General features: G+C 43.8%; 2 protein-coding genes across 4 annotated transcripts in view; one reads left to right on the top strand and one right to left on the bottom strand.

The window, feature by feature from the left end:
• The first annotated feature begins 909 nt into the window (after positions 1 to 909).
• On the top strand, positions 910 to 3,579 carry ETFRF1 (electron transfer flavoprotein regulatory factor 1). The gene is made up of 3 exons (XM_039347390.1): positions 910 to 1,028; positions 2,965 to 3,061; positions 3,269 to 3,579. The coding sequence occupies exons 2-3, from the start codon at positions 3,017 to 3,019 to the stop codon at positions 3,476 to 3,478; spliced, it is 255 nt and encodes an 84-aa protein (XP_039203324.1). The 5' UTR covers positions 910 to 1,028; positions 2,965 to 3,016; the 3' UTR covers positions 3,479 to 3,579.
• Positions 3,580 to 12,659: 9,080 nt separating this feature from the next.
• Positions 12,660 to 14,357, bottom strand: part of KRAS (KRAS proto-oncogene, GTPase) — a 37,083-nt gene continuing 35,385 nt past the window's right edge. For all 3 annotated transcript variants that reach the window (XM_039347393.1, XM_039347394.1, XM_039347391.1), the window contains one exon: positions 12,660 to 13,224. In XM_039347393.1, coding sequence (XP_039203327.1) covers positions 13,108 to 13,224 — 117 coding nt within the window. In that variant the 3' untranslated portion in view covers positions 12,660 to 13,107. The remainder of the gene's footprint in view (positions 13,225 to 14,357) is intronic.

A 14,357-nucleotide genomic window follows, 5' to 3' on the forward strand; every position in this document is an offset into this window, starting at 1 on the left:
CATGCGACATGCTAACTTGGAAACACAGGGAAGATTAACAGTTGGAAGGGACCTTGAAGGTCATCTAGTCCAACCCCAAGCAGGAGACCCTACCTAAGTGATGGCAAATTTTTTAGAGACTGAGTGCCCAAACTGCAACCCAAAACCCACTTATGCATCGTGGAGTGCTGAGTGGGTGTGGCCCATTGGGTGGGTGTGGTAACGGCAGACAGGGTGGGACTAAAAAGTTCAATCAATTCCAACTTTGCAAGACGAGAAGTTGAAATTGACTGATTGAACCTCTTTTTTTTGCATACGGGGCGGAGGCGTAAAGCAAAAAGGTTTTATAAAACCCAGCTGAAGGCCTAGGATTGGGGCCACAATGTGCATGCCTACAGAGAGGGCTCTGAATGCCACCTCTGGCACCCGTGCCATAGGTTCGACACCACTGCCCTACCTACACCATTTCGGACAGATGGCAGTCCAATCTCTTCATGAAAGTCTCCACTGATGAAGCTCCCACAACCTCTGAAGGCAAGCTATTCCATTGGTGGATTGTTCTCGCTGTCAGAAAATTTCTCATTTTTAGGTTGAATCCAGGTTGAAAATCTAGGGAAAAAAATTGAGCACCCTTTTAAAATTAACCAAGCTTTGCCTATTGTGTGAATGGAGCCACCAACTCTTGCTGATGATGAATTCCATTGATGAACGATGAATTCATTCATCATTGATAATGATGTGATGGATTCTATTAGGTCAGCTGTGCTGGCTGAGGAATTCTGGGAGTTGAAGTCCACGAGTCATAAAAAAGCCAAGGTTGCCTACCCCTGCATTGGGTCAAACGGGACTCTTTCCGAGAGCAGAGGCAACCTTCTGTACTTTCGTAACTCTATCTGCCCCTGCCTGCGAATCTTAGGCGATGCCATCCAGGACGTTTGAAGAGTCGTCTGTCTCCGCCCCTCCAGCTCATGCGCAGGCGCAGTAGCCGTCAGACGCCCCTGGGAGGCTGTGCGAACAGCTGGTGAAATTGCAGTTCCTGGACTGCGCAGGTAGTGAATTTTAACTCGAAAATTAGTGAAGTTGTGATTTACATTCGCACCGGTTTGGGTTTGGGGGGAGGCTCCCAAACTCCGAGGACTCGATTTTATTGGTGGGCAGCTTGCAGTTGTAGCCTGCAGCCCTCTTAATATGTTGAAATACTACAGCGCCCATCATCCACAGGCCTGCCTGGCTAGCCATGTTGACTGCTGAATAGGAACACACTCCCCAACATCTTCAGGGCTGAGAGACCGTTTCTAATCTCTCAGCCCTGAAGATGTTGGGGAGTTTTCCCAACGAAAGCTTGGCAACCTTTTATATAGTAAAATACTTTAATTAAAGTATTTTAACTTTAAACTCTCCTGGTGAACGCGCTTTATTCATTCCATTTATAATTATGCCTGGGAGTCGCATTTTCACCATCATTATTGAATATATATATGTGTGTGTGTGTGTGTGTGTGTGTGTGTGTGTGTGTGTGTGTGTGTGTGTGCAGGAGCTCGACAGGTTGCAGAGCATTCCTTTTTCCGTACAACAACCCTGTGAGGTTGGTGGGGGAATCTTAGGAATGGGCCTAGTAGCTTCTGTGGTTGTGGAGGGACTCGAATTTGGGTCTCAACTGTTCTCAGTTCAGCCCCTTCACCACTGCTGCACCCTGGTGAAGGCGGGTCATAACCAATAACTTTTTCCTATAACTTTTTATGACTTTTCCAGCCAATTCGGTTTCCTTGGTTGATTTTTTTTTTTCTGCAAACTCCTGCATTCTTGCCTAAAATCTTTTTTTTTTATGTGCATCTTGACTCCAATCTTTTATTTTCATCAGCCATTTGTCTGGAATGGTATAGTCCAGGGGTAGGCAACCTTGGCTCTTTTATGACTCGTGGACTTCAACTCCCAGAATTCCTAGCTAGTGTCTCCTGTTTGAGCAGAGGGATGGACTAGAAGACCTCTAAGGTCCTTTAGGTACTTCCCAATCCTGTTATTCTATGTTCTGTGTATTGAGAGCTGTTTGGAATTTTCCAGTTGCCTTTTATGGTCACGTCCCAAGTCTTCTCATTCAGATCGTGGAAACATTTAGTGCAATTCATCACCAGCTAGAACTGCTGGGAGTCAGGCAGTCTATAAATATATTTTATAAATTTAATAAATTATTATCACCATTGGTCCGTAAATGTATGTTCCATAAGGTTGGGATATCAGTTCTGTTCTTTCTATCCCAGTTCATTCAGTTTTGAATTGTTGAGAGATTGTGTTCAAGAGGAATTGGATTACAGGTGGCCCGTGACTTATGACTGTTTTTCACACTTATGACCATTGAAACATCCCTATGGTCACATGATCATAATTCGTAGAGTCAGCTGGCTTGCATTTATGACAGTTGTCATCAACTGATGCATGTTATTCCCTTTTGTGACCTTCTGATAAGGTCAGTGGGGAAGCCAGCCTCATTTTATAGCTGTGTTATTAACTCAACAACTGCAGTAATTCCTTTAACTGTGGCAAGAAAGGTCGTAAAATGAGGCCAAATTTCCCTCACTATTTTGCTTGGCAAAAGAAATTTTGGACTCAGTTATGGTTGTATGTTGAGAATTATCTGTACTGCTATATTTTTTGTTGTCGTACCTTCTTGCCATAAACAGAGAATAAATTAAGAAAATTTACCTAAAGAAGACAGTAACATATTTCTGTTGCCAAAAGACACACACACACACACACACACACACACACACCCTAATAACATGTCCTTGAAGTCACCAGGTGTGAAAGAAGGCTATTTTTAATTATCTAAAGTGAAAGGCCATTCAGAGATTTAATTGGAGTAAGTGGTGGAGAAATCAGCCTGGCGTAGACAATGAAAGAAATTAATTGAAGCTGAGAGGGTGATTCTTGTCAATCATGAAGAACTGTTCAGATTATGCAGCTCATTTTAAAATGATTGTCCTTCAGGTAAATATGCCAGTCCACATGAATAAAACGGACGTAGGTCTCAACTGACAACATGGCCAACCCTCTTAGATACGAAGTACTGAATCTGTACAAAAACGTAAGTTCTGAGGACTAACTCAGCCTTCTCCCAGTGGTTGACCTCTGAATATCTTGACCTGTACTCCTTTAATCCTCAGCTTGATGGAATTTTATGTCCAGCCATTGGAAGGACACCTGGCTAGGACAGACAAAGTAATTGGACCTAAATAAGAATTTCTGTGATTTGTTGGTTGTGTAAAACTCAACCTTTTCTTGTGTTTTGAAGCTTCTGTATCTGGGAAAGGAGTACCCCAAAGGCGCTGATTACTTTCGAACCCGACTCAAGGCAGCCTTCCTGAAAAACAAGGAAGTGAAGGATCCAGAAGAAATCAAACAACTGATTGCCAGAGGCACGTTTGTCATTAAAGAACTGGAAGCCTTGTACTTCCTCCGAAAATACCGAGCTCTTAAAAAACGATACTACGAGGACAGTTGAGCACCAACCAGTTGTAAAATCTGCAAGGCATTCGTAGCCAATGGGTTAAATGGTGGGTGATTGGCCTGTAGTAATAATAATAAAATCTGTTGAATGATGGATTCATTCGTTCGTTTGTTCTGCAGAAATCAGGGGTTGAGATAAAATCAGAGTGGCATTTGCTATCATCAGACTGGGTAGCGGCTATTAATTGAGATAGATTTAAAACTATTAAAAGAAATATAAATAGATTTAAAACTAGATTTAAGACCAGAATAGTCTTACAAAGACAGTGTATCTTCCATGTCAGCTTTTGGGTGTAACTGGGTGAAGGCCATCAGCATCTAATGTGAACTTCTTGCAAACGTCTGCTTGGTCTACAGTGTTGTTGTTAGTTGCGAAGTCGTGTCTGACCCATCGTGACTCCGTGGACAACGTTCCTCCAGGCCTTCCTGTCCTCTACCATCTTCTGGAGTCCATTTAAGCTCACGCCTACTACTTCAGTGACTCCATCCAGCCACCTCATTCTATGTCATCCCGTTCTTCTATTGCTCTCAATTTTTCGCAGCGTTAGGCTCTTCTCCATTGAATCTTTCCTTCTCATTAGGTGGCCAAAGTATTTGAGTTTTAACTTCAGGATCTGGCCTTCTAAAGAGCAGTCAGGGTCTTCAGACTTGGCTCTTTTATGATTGTGGACTTCAACTCCCAGAATTCCTCAGCCGGGCATGCTGGCTGAGGATTTCTGGGAGTTGAAGCCCACAAGTATAAAAGGGCCAAGTTTGAAGACCCCTGGTGTACAGAATGCTGAAGGAGAACACAGCCCAATCCAGCCTCAAGGTTTTGTTCTTAATACCCCCATAATTAGAATCCTTCAGGAATTCATCCGTGATATTCTCCAATTTGCGTCATCTAACCACTGGTATTTTTAAAGAGTTGGTAACAGGGTCTATAAAGGTTTATTGAACTCTGAATATCTCATCTGACCCACCACCAAAGCAATTCAGGATTCTGTCACCTATTAGCAATTATTGACAATAACAGACATCCCAAAATTAACCCACTACACTTCTTCAGTTGGCTGTTAATTAAATATGCTGGGTTGTCCTACTTTTGTCTTAATATTTAACAGTAACCCAGTTTCTTTTCACTTTGAATTTTTATTTTTTTATACCTTTTCTTTGGCTAACCAAGTGTTTCACCTCAATCAGAGTTTTTCAAACACTTGGCAACTTTTAAGATGTGTGGACTTCCAACTCCCAGAATTTCCCAGCCAGCTGGAATTCTGGGAGTTGGAGTCCACACACCTTAACAGGTACCAAACTTGAAAAACACTGGATTACATAAATAGTATTTGTTGGTGTTGCAGTCTCTTTTTTCAATTCCATTCTCACCTTTTCCAGTTTTTGTCATTCAGAAAGGGCGTAGGCACCACCCTGGGTCGTGTGACCAGAAAACAGAATTTGGATACAGGAGTCAATAACTAACTTCATGAGCCCAGCTGCCCATAGGGTGAAATTTTAATTTTTTTTTCTCAGCATCTTCTGGACTTATCCAACCTAATTTGGAACTTGAACTTTCTTTTGATGGCTCATCCTTCATGCCAAAATTGGTGGTCTGTCTAATCAGAAATCATTAACATTTTTTTCCAGTTTCATGCGAAAAATGTCTTAAGGGGTTTGTAAATCATCAATAAACATAGATGTTTTCTCTCTGATCATCTCTGCAAATTCCATCATCTTTGGAGATTTTGCTTCCGAGGACAAAGAAATGGAGAAGGATGCACAAACTCTTTTCTTTTTTACTAAGTACAATGACAGCAATATGACAGTTGATGTGTAGTTTTTGTAGCATTTCACAGCACGTGCACTAGTAAAACTTTTCCAAAGGTTTAGGTCAGGGATAGGCCACCTTGGCTCTTTTATGACTCGTGGACTTCAACTCCCAGAATTCCTGAGCCAGCATGGCTCAGCTTGGAAACCTCTCCCTTTCCCCTCAGCATGGCGGGCTCAGGAATTCTGGGAGTTGAAGTTCACCAGTCATAAAAGAGCCAAGGTTGCCTACCCCTGGGTTAGGTGAACGGTGATTGTACTTCAAACGCCAGGGACCAATATTCTGAGGTCATGTGACCAAAAGAAAAGGCAAAACCCGCGTATCATTCAATTGTTCTGCCTCAAAACAACAACAAAAAGAAGCACAATGTACAAAACGAACATTTTAGTTTATACTATAGAAAAATAGTTAAAATATATTCTAAGTAAACACACTGCACTTTAGGAGATACTCCTAGTAAGAAATTTGACTTTTTGAGATAAAGGGGGGCAGGGGAGACACAATTTTGTTTGCTAAATGAAATCACAACAATGGAATTAAATTATATAAGGTTAAGCAGGTTTAGGAGAGACCCAGCAAAGACTGAAAGCAAGTGTTCATTTCAATATTGTCTTTTAGAATGAAATCAATACAAAAGTTGTTACCACATTAGATTTGGAAATTTATCTCCAGATATACTGTACATTCCTTCCAGCAAACCAATGTTGCTCAACCAAATCCAAGTGCAGACTTCAACTCCCAGAATTCCCCAGGAAACTACACTGGCTGGGGAATTCTGGGAGTTGAAGTCCACACATCTTAAAGCAGCTAAGGTTGAGAAACATTGCATTAAGCCCTTTCTCCAAATGATTACGGTATTAATATTATTAATAGTAGTAACTGTGAGAGGGATCTCGGAGTCCTAGATGACAATCACTTAAATATGAGCCAGCCGTGTGCTGCAGTTGCCAAAAAAGCCAACACAGTGCTAGGCTGCATTAACAGAGGGATAGTGTTAATACCATTTTACAAGGCCTTGGTAAGGCCACATTTGGAATACTGCGTCCAGTTTTGGTCACCATGATGTAAAAAAGATGTTGAGACTCTAGAAAGAGTGCGGAGAAGAGCAACAAAGATGATTAGGGGACTGGGGGCTAAAACATATAAGGAACGATTGCTGGAATTGGGTATGTCTAGTTTAACGAAGAGAAGGACAAGGGGGGACATGATAGCAGTATTCCAATATCTCAGGGGCTGCCATAAAGAAGAGGGAATTAAGCTATTTTCCAAAGCACCTGAAGGCAGGACAAGAAGCAACGGGTGGAAACTAATAAAGGAGAGAAGCAACCTAGAACTAAGGAGAAACTTCCTGACAGTGAGAACAATTAATCAGTGGAACAGCCTGCCTCCAGAAGCAGTGAATGCTCCAACACTGGAAGTTTTTAAGAAGAGACTGGACAGCCATTTGTCCGAAATGGTATAGGGTTCCTGCCTAAGCAAGGGGTTGGACTAGATGACCTCCAAAGTCCCTTCCAACATCATCATCATCATTATTATTATTATTATTATTATTCCCCTCCCCGCCCTCTAAATTAATATTACTGTCCAGCTAGTTGACTTACAATCACAACTGAGCCCAAAATTTATCTTGCTAAGCGAGACAGTTTAGTGAATTTTGCCCCATTTTACGACCTTTCTTGCCACCATTGTTAAGCAAATCGCTGCAGATGATCACATGACACCCGGGCACTCCAACGTGGTAAATATGAACCAGTTGCCAAGCATCCAAATTTTGATAGGGATGCTGCAACGGTCCTAAGTGTGAAAAATGGCCATGTCATTTTTTTTCAATGCTGCTGTACGTTCGAATAGTCACTAAATCAGTGGTTCTCAACCTGTGGGTTGGGACCCCATTTGGGGTCAAACGACCATTTCACGGGGGTCGCCAAACAACGCAGTCCGCCCTTTTTTTTCCCCTTTTCCTTAGCTGTGCTACTCCCTTTTATTCTATTGGCTTTTGAAAGCCAATAGGAATTGTCCAGGCTGTCTCTGCCCTGCTGAGCCCGCCAAAAGTCCCATTCTGCAAACGGTGCTGCACCAGTTGAGTAGTCCTCGACTTACGACCGGTTGAGTAGTACTCGACTTATGACCCGTTGGGGGTCGTGGCATTAAAAAGGTTGAGAACCACTGCACTAAATGAACGTAATAAATCGAGGACTACCTGTATCTCTGCTACAGATGCAAATGTAAAACACAGAAGTGAATCTGCCAAAGTTTGTGGCTTAGCTTGCATTTCCCTGGCGTCAGCTTTGGAGATGGTAAACTCACTACTCTGTGAGTTTTCTTTCCTATTTTCACACGCTGGGGAAAAAAAAAGCCATTTCAAAACTCTGTGTAAGAATGGAGTTACACCCAGGCACAGGTAAAATATAAACTGCATTTGGATACAGGGTTTCCTGCTAATGTACACCTCACACATATATTCGATGCTCCACTGAGAATAAGTGCTGAAATAGGAAGGCTTCAGAATCTGTTTTAATTCAGGGATACTTTAATTGGGGGGGGGGTTGTTAAATTTCCTACATTAAAAAATAGACAACTTTTTAAATGGGTTTAAAATAAAGCATAAGGCATTCCCATCAGCTACCTGGAAAACAAAAGACATTTGGATTTTTGTTACAGTGGCTTTACATGCATTTAACCAACTAAGCCAAAAGGCTCCCTGCACTTCCAACATTTACACCAGTGTTTCCCAAACTTGACAATTTTAAGGCATGAGGACTTCAACTCCCAGAATTCCACAGCCAGCAACGCTGGCTGTGGAATTCTGGGAGTTGAAGTCCACATGCCTTAAAATTGTCAAGTTTAGGAAACACTGATTTACACTAATGTAAGAAACAGCAACTTAAATTGACTGAGGCACCAGAATTCCCAGAATTCATCTCTCTGGTTGTATCAAGACCAGCAAGCTGTTGCATGAATTGGAATCATCTCCATTGTCAGACTAATAATGCAGTCAGATCTGTGGGAATCCTTTTTTACCCGTACATGCATCTTTGCAGAGCTGACTAATCAAACAGCCACCTGCCAGAACCAGTTCATAACCGGATTATTTCCAGAGAGCTGTTGAAGGCAACACCCATCTTATTTGATTCCCACAGCATTCCCACAGCACAGATCCTTGGCCGAGTGATCCCAAAACTCCTGTTCACACAATACAAGAAATCATAAGTAATAGGAGGACTGTGCAACGCTTCAAAGTCCATTCTGAAGTTAAGTGCTTTAGACAGAGCAGGTAAAGACATTCATATAAATAAATCACTTTGAGAACACTGACAAATTAGTTGACCACCTTCTTGATTGGATGTGAAACTTAGCCACTGGCAAGTTCTCAGTCCGGAGATCAAAATTATGTGAACAAGAATAAAAAGAGATTGAACAAATGAAAAGAGCTTCAGCAGATCTCATCCTCAAGGGCATTTTAAAGACCGCTCTTAACTGCAGTTTATTGTTCACATTGATCAAGCTTGACCTGCTGATCCCAGCCCTCGAGTTATGTGTCCTGTGTGAATGTAAATCATGGTTTCTCTTTGTCTTGGTACCCTATGCTCTTCCCTACTAAGGTCTTGGTGGATGCTGGACTAAGGAGATAGACTTTTCAAATTTCACGTATTTTAGGAGGATAGAAAGAGATGCAGCTGGAATAGCATGTAAATTATAGGGGTGGGATTTTCACCATGTGTACGATCTTAGGGGACTGGTACTGCTAGTCCTTGATTTAAGACTGGCCGTTTAGCAATTGTGGCGTTCTGGGTGCTCTCTGAGTTTTGTGGTTTTTCTGGCAGATGTTTCAATATCAACCTAAGTAATACCATCAGTGCTAGGAGAGTGGGTTTCCTCTGTTTATATATGTGGATTATCCTGACAGTGTTGGTGGGAGAAAGAGGAATGTTGTTTCCAAGAAGAAAACAACATCCACTAACAGTGACAGAAAAATCACTTGTATATAAACAGAGCGCAAACCCCACTCCCTTACTGGCACTGATGATGTTACCTAGTTGGGTAGTGAAACGTCTGCAACAACACCACGAAGCTCAGAGAACACCAAGGACCCCTCATCTCAACCCTGAGCTACAAATATCCTATCATTTAGCAATTATTCTAAGCTCCCCCTACTCTGCGGTCATCATGTGATCACATTTTGGGCATTCCGGAACCAGCCTGCTTCTCTAGCCACTTGCAGCGTCCTACAATCATGCGACCATGATTTAATGTTGTTTTTTTAAAACAGAAACCAGCATTTATTTCGTTTCTGGCAAAAAACACAGTCTGGGCACAATGGGAACGTTTAACGACGGTGGCGTGGTAACCCGCTTGAAGACTCACATGATTTGCCACTGTAATTCCAGGCTCAATTACCGTTTGAAATTGAGGACTACCTGTAGTTGGGAGATACTACAGCAGTGGTGGTGAACCTATGGCACGGGTGCCAAAGGCGGCACTCAGAGCCCTCTCTGTGGGCACATGCGCCGTCGCCCCAGTCCTAGGCCTTCAGCTGGGTTTTATAAAACCTTTTCGCTTTAGGCCTCTGCCGCCATGTACAAAAAAAAAAAGGTTCAATCAATCAGTCAATTTCAACTTCTCGCGGAAAAAAAAAGATCTTGCAAAGTTGGAATTGATTGATTGAACTTTTTAGTCCCACCCAGTCTGCCATTACCATCGCAGCCACGCCCACCCAATGGGCCACGCCCACCCAATGGGCCACACCCAACCAATGGGCCACACCCACCCGGCACCTGACGATGCGTAAGTGGGTTTTGGGTTGCAGTTTGGGCACTTGGTCTCTAAAAGGTTCGCCATCACTGTACTACAGGGTTGTAAAATCATGAATCTCGAGACACTTACACGCAAGGTGCAAATTATGCAGTTTAGATTGGGCAGAGATATACAATGATGTCATGGAGTGCATGATGTCATTGGGGCTTCCACCCAATGCCTGTGGAGGCGGTTCAGTTTGAGATGCATTGATTCTGGCCTATGACTTACACCCCTTTTACACTTTTGGTAGGAAACTGAACTCCTGTTTGTGGAAAGACCGTCGAGTCCTTGGTGCTCTCTGAGCTTGGTTGTTGACTTGCAGACATTGTGTCACCAGAACTAGGCAACTGTCAACTTCCAGCTCTAGTATCCAAATGGAAGTCTAGGATTATTTTCATTTCTGAAAAGCTTACTGTTTATTGAATACATGGCCTGGTAAAGGCAAGGTAAAACTAATTCTGAAATCCCAAGGCATCAGACCACAGCATATATAACAATGACTTTCCCAGCCAACACTCCTCCCCCAGATGTCCACGTAGCTCATGTAAACATGTTCTCTTTCTTATGGGAGCCATCTGCCCTCTTCTTCACACCTGCTAGAACAGCGGTTCTCAACCTGTGGGTCGCTCTGCTAACTGCCTACTTCTGCCAGCTCTGTTCAAGAACATTGTATATTATTGAGGAATCTTGAACAGTCAGCGGTCTAGCCACGAACCGCAAGGAACTTAGTTTGAGGAAAAAGAAACTTGGCTGTGCCTGAAACCACAAGGTTAATTCGTGATGTGGTAGCTTCTCCCAGACTTAACCTGACAAATTTTCTTTAGCTCAGTGGTTCTCAACCTGTGGGTTGGGACCCCATTTGGAGTCGAACGACCACTTCACGGGGGTTGCCAAACAACACAGTCCGCCATTTTTTCCCCCTTTTCCTTAGCTGTGCTACTCCCTTTTATTCTATTGGCTTTTGAAAGCCAATAGAATAGACTCTCTTGAATACAGTCTAATTCTATTGGCTTTCAAAAGCCAATAGGAATTGTCCAGGCTGTCTCTGCCCTGCTGATCCCGCCAAAAGTCCCATTCTGCAAATGGTGCTGCAAGTTGTCTGCAGCGAAGGCGAGCTGTCTGGAAGCTTCCACCCCTCCCTGCTGAGCAACTACTAAAAATGTAAGTAAAAGAGGGCCAGGGGTGGGAGGTGGGAGGCCGGCGGGCGCAGGGAGGGTTGCTGGCGCACGTGGGGCCCGGCGGGTGCCTTACCTCCCTTGGGCTGGGCCAGCTGGTGGCCCAGCCAGTGGTCGGCCTGCGCCATCTCTGCTGCTTGCCAGCTACGTCTCGGCCGGCGCACGGGGTGGCACCACGCATATGCGGTGCTCCCGGGCAGGGAAAGTCCTCGACTTACGACCGGTTGAGTAGTCCTCGACTTACAACCAGTTGGGTAGTCCTCGACTTACAACCGGTTGGGGGTCGCGGCATTAAAAAGGTTGAGAACCACTGTGCTAAAATGTCCTTGAAAGGTTTCCATTCTGCCGACTCTCGGCATGCTTCCGTAGAACTGGAAAGGTTTCGTTTCTCTAAATAAGCCATTTGAAAACAACACCTCCCCCCACCCCCATTCTAATGGCAAGATGGAGGCACGTAGCTGCCAAATTTTCACTCTTGTCAGTAACACTGTCAGTGCTAGAAGGGAGTGGGGTTCACTCTCTGTTTATATACAGTGTGAGTTAGAAGTTTATATTTGGTAGATTGTTCCATCAGTGCTGGAGGGAAGGATTAAGCCTAATCAGGGAACTATTAAGGAGAAAACACCCCCTCACACACACACACAGGGCAAACTACAGCATATAAAATGAGAGCAAACTCTACTACCTTCTAATACCAATGATGCTATTTAGATGGGTCATTAAACATCTGCAAGCAAACAACCAAGGTCAGAGAGAACCCAGGATTCCACAGTTTGACCCTGAATTACACATATTCCCTTCTTTTGGAAAGTGTTATCCCATTTAAGAGGAAATTTCCGGACAGTTAGAACAATTAACCAGTGGAACAGCCTGCCTCCAGAAGTTGTGGGTGCTCCAACACGGGAAGTTTTTAAGAAGAGACTGGACAACCATTTGTCTAGGGCAGGGGTCTTCAAACTTGGCCCTTTTATGACTTGTGGACTTCAACTCCCAGAATTCCTCAGCCAGCCTCCATTTTGTTTGTTAGATTTAAGCCAGGGGTCTTCAAACTTGGCCCTTTTATGACTTGTGGACTTCAACTCCCAGAATTCCTCAGCCAGGCACATCCACAAGTCATAAAAGGGCCAAGTTTGAAGACCCCTGGTCTAGGGTTTCCTGCCTGAGCAGGGGGTTGGACTAGAAGACTTCCAAGGTCCCACTTCTGTTATTCTATTCTATTTCAGGGACACAATTTCAGAAGATATAGGAGAAGGGGCACCAAATGGGACTGAAGTGATCCAAACTTCAATGGAACATTATATTCCATCTGGAAGGGTAAATCTGCTCTCCTGGCTGAGAGAAAACCACTCAGTTCTTCCTCCTTACGCCTGGAGGAAGCAACATCACGCATAAAACCGAGCTCCAGAGAAGGAAAACAATGTTTATTTGCTACCACAACCGGTGTTCCAGCCTCCATTTAGCTCTTAAGGCTGGTCCTCAAAAGTGCAGAGAAGGCTCAACATTCTGGGCCAAAGGAAAACAAAATGGAAACAAGCCAGAAGACAACGAGAAGATTCTGCGTGCACCAAGACGCTCTGAAGAACAACTTTCGGGAGGATCTGTTGCTTTGTTTCACAAGCGTGGAGAAGTTGGGAGAACCAGCTTCCCAGGATGATCGGCACTTTTTTTTTTTTTTCCCCTACTGTGAGGAAAATAAGCCGTGGTTGGCAGGTTCAGGAAACAATGCGGCGGAAGAAGAAGAAGTAATGTTAAAAACGTTCGTTCTAATAATTTAGTGTGATGGGTAGAAAAATGGATTACCGAAGGACTCTTGATGGGTAAAGGATGGACAGTATTTGGTTGGTTGTTTTACAGGATTATACATTTCGTCTTGGACTTCTTTTTCTTCTTTTTGCCGTTTTTGCTCACCTTCTCTTTGTGCTTTCGGATCTCTCGAACTAATGTGTAAAAAGCGTCATCCACACCCTGCAGAGAGAAGCGAGAACTTTTAGTACAAGACAAGAGTGACAGAATAATCGAGTTGGAGGTCTTCTAGTCCACCCCCCTGCTCAGGCAGGAAACCCTGTCCCATTTCAGACAAATGGTTGTCCAGTCTCTACTTAAAAACCTCCAGTGTTGGAGCACCCACTACTTCTGGAGGCAAGTCGTTCCACTGGCTAATTGTTCTCACTATCAGGAAATTTCTCCTTAATTCCAGGTTGCTTCTCTCTTTCACTAGTTTCCATCCATTGTTTCTTGTCTTGCCTTCTGGTGCTTTGGGAAATAGGTTGCCCCCCCTCTTCTTTGTGGCAGCCCCTCAAATATCGACAGAAACGATACAGGATCACCTGGGGTTCCTTATTCCTGCGCCCCAAAGTTTTAGCAAGTTTGTCTCTCCTGTTTCCTCTAAGAAACTCGATGCCTTTTGATAAGTTTTATAGCCTGCTTCCGGTTTTCTTGAAAACCTTTGAGAAACAATTCATTTTATAAGCAGTCCTCGACTTATGAGCACAACTGAGCCCAAAATTTCTATTGCTAAGCGAGAACATTTATTAAGTGAGTTTTGCCCCATTTTATGACCTTTCTTGCCACAGCTGCTAAGTTACACGCAGTTATTAAGTCAGTAACACAGTTGTAAAGTGAATCAGGCTTCCCCCATTGATTTTTGCTTGTCAGAAGGTTGCAAAAGAGGGTCACATGACCTAGGGACGCTGCAACCGTCGTAAATAGGAGCCAGTTGCTATGTGTCTGAATTATGATCACGTGATCAAGGGGATGCTGCAACAGTCGTTAAGTGTGAAAAACAGTCGCAAGTCACTTTTCAAAATGCGAGTGGGACTTTGAACGGTCACTAAACGAATCGTTGTAAGTCAAGGGCTACTTGTGTAGAGTAGCTAATGCAACCTGATACTACCTCAGGGCCTTAGGCCAGTGGTGGCGAACCTATGGCACGGGTGCCAGAGGCGGCACTCGGAGCCCTCTCTGTGGGCACACGTGCAGTTGCCCCAGCCTGTGACCCCCTCCTCACCAGCAGCCCCCCTGGAAGAGAGTCACCTCCGAGCGTGGCCCATGCAGAGCAAAGCAGCCAAGGACATGTCAGCCGGGCAGCGTAGACAAGA

The sequence above is a fragment of the Crotalus tigris genome, unplaced genomic scaffold, assembly GCF_016545835.1.
Source record: "Crotalus tigris isolate CLP2741 ecotype Arizona unplaced genomic scaffold, ASM1654583v1 scf7180000018068.1947079, whole genome shotgun sequence".
Lineage (NCBI taxonomy): Eukaryota > Metazoa > Chordata > Lepidosauria > Squamata > Viperidae > Crotalus > Crotalus tigris.

What these genes read in the sequence shown, in the direction of transcription:
- ETFRF1 (XM_039347390.1), top strand. Translation starts at nt 3,017, where the DNA reads ATGGCCAACCCTCTTAGATACGAAGTACTGAATCTGTACAAAAAC. An exon ending in TACTGAATCTGTACAAAAAC is followed by an intron (nt 3,062 to 3,268) that starts GTAAGTTCTGAG and finishes TGTGTTTTGAAG; the next exon opens with CTTCTGTATCTGGGAAAGGA.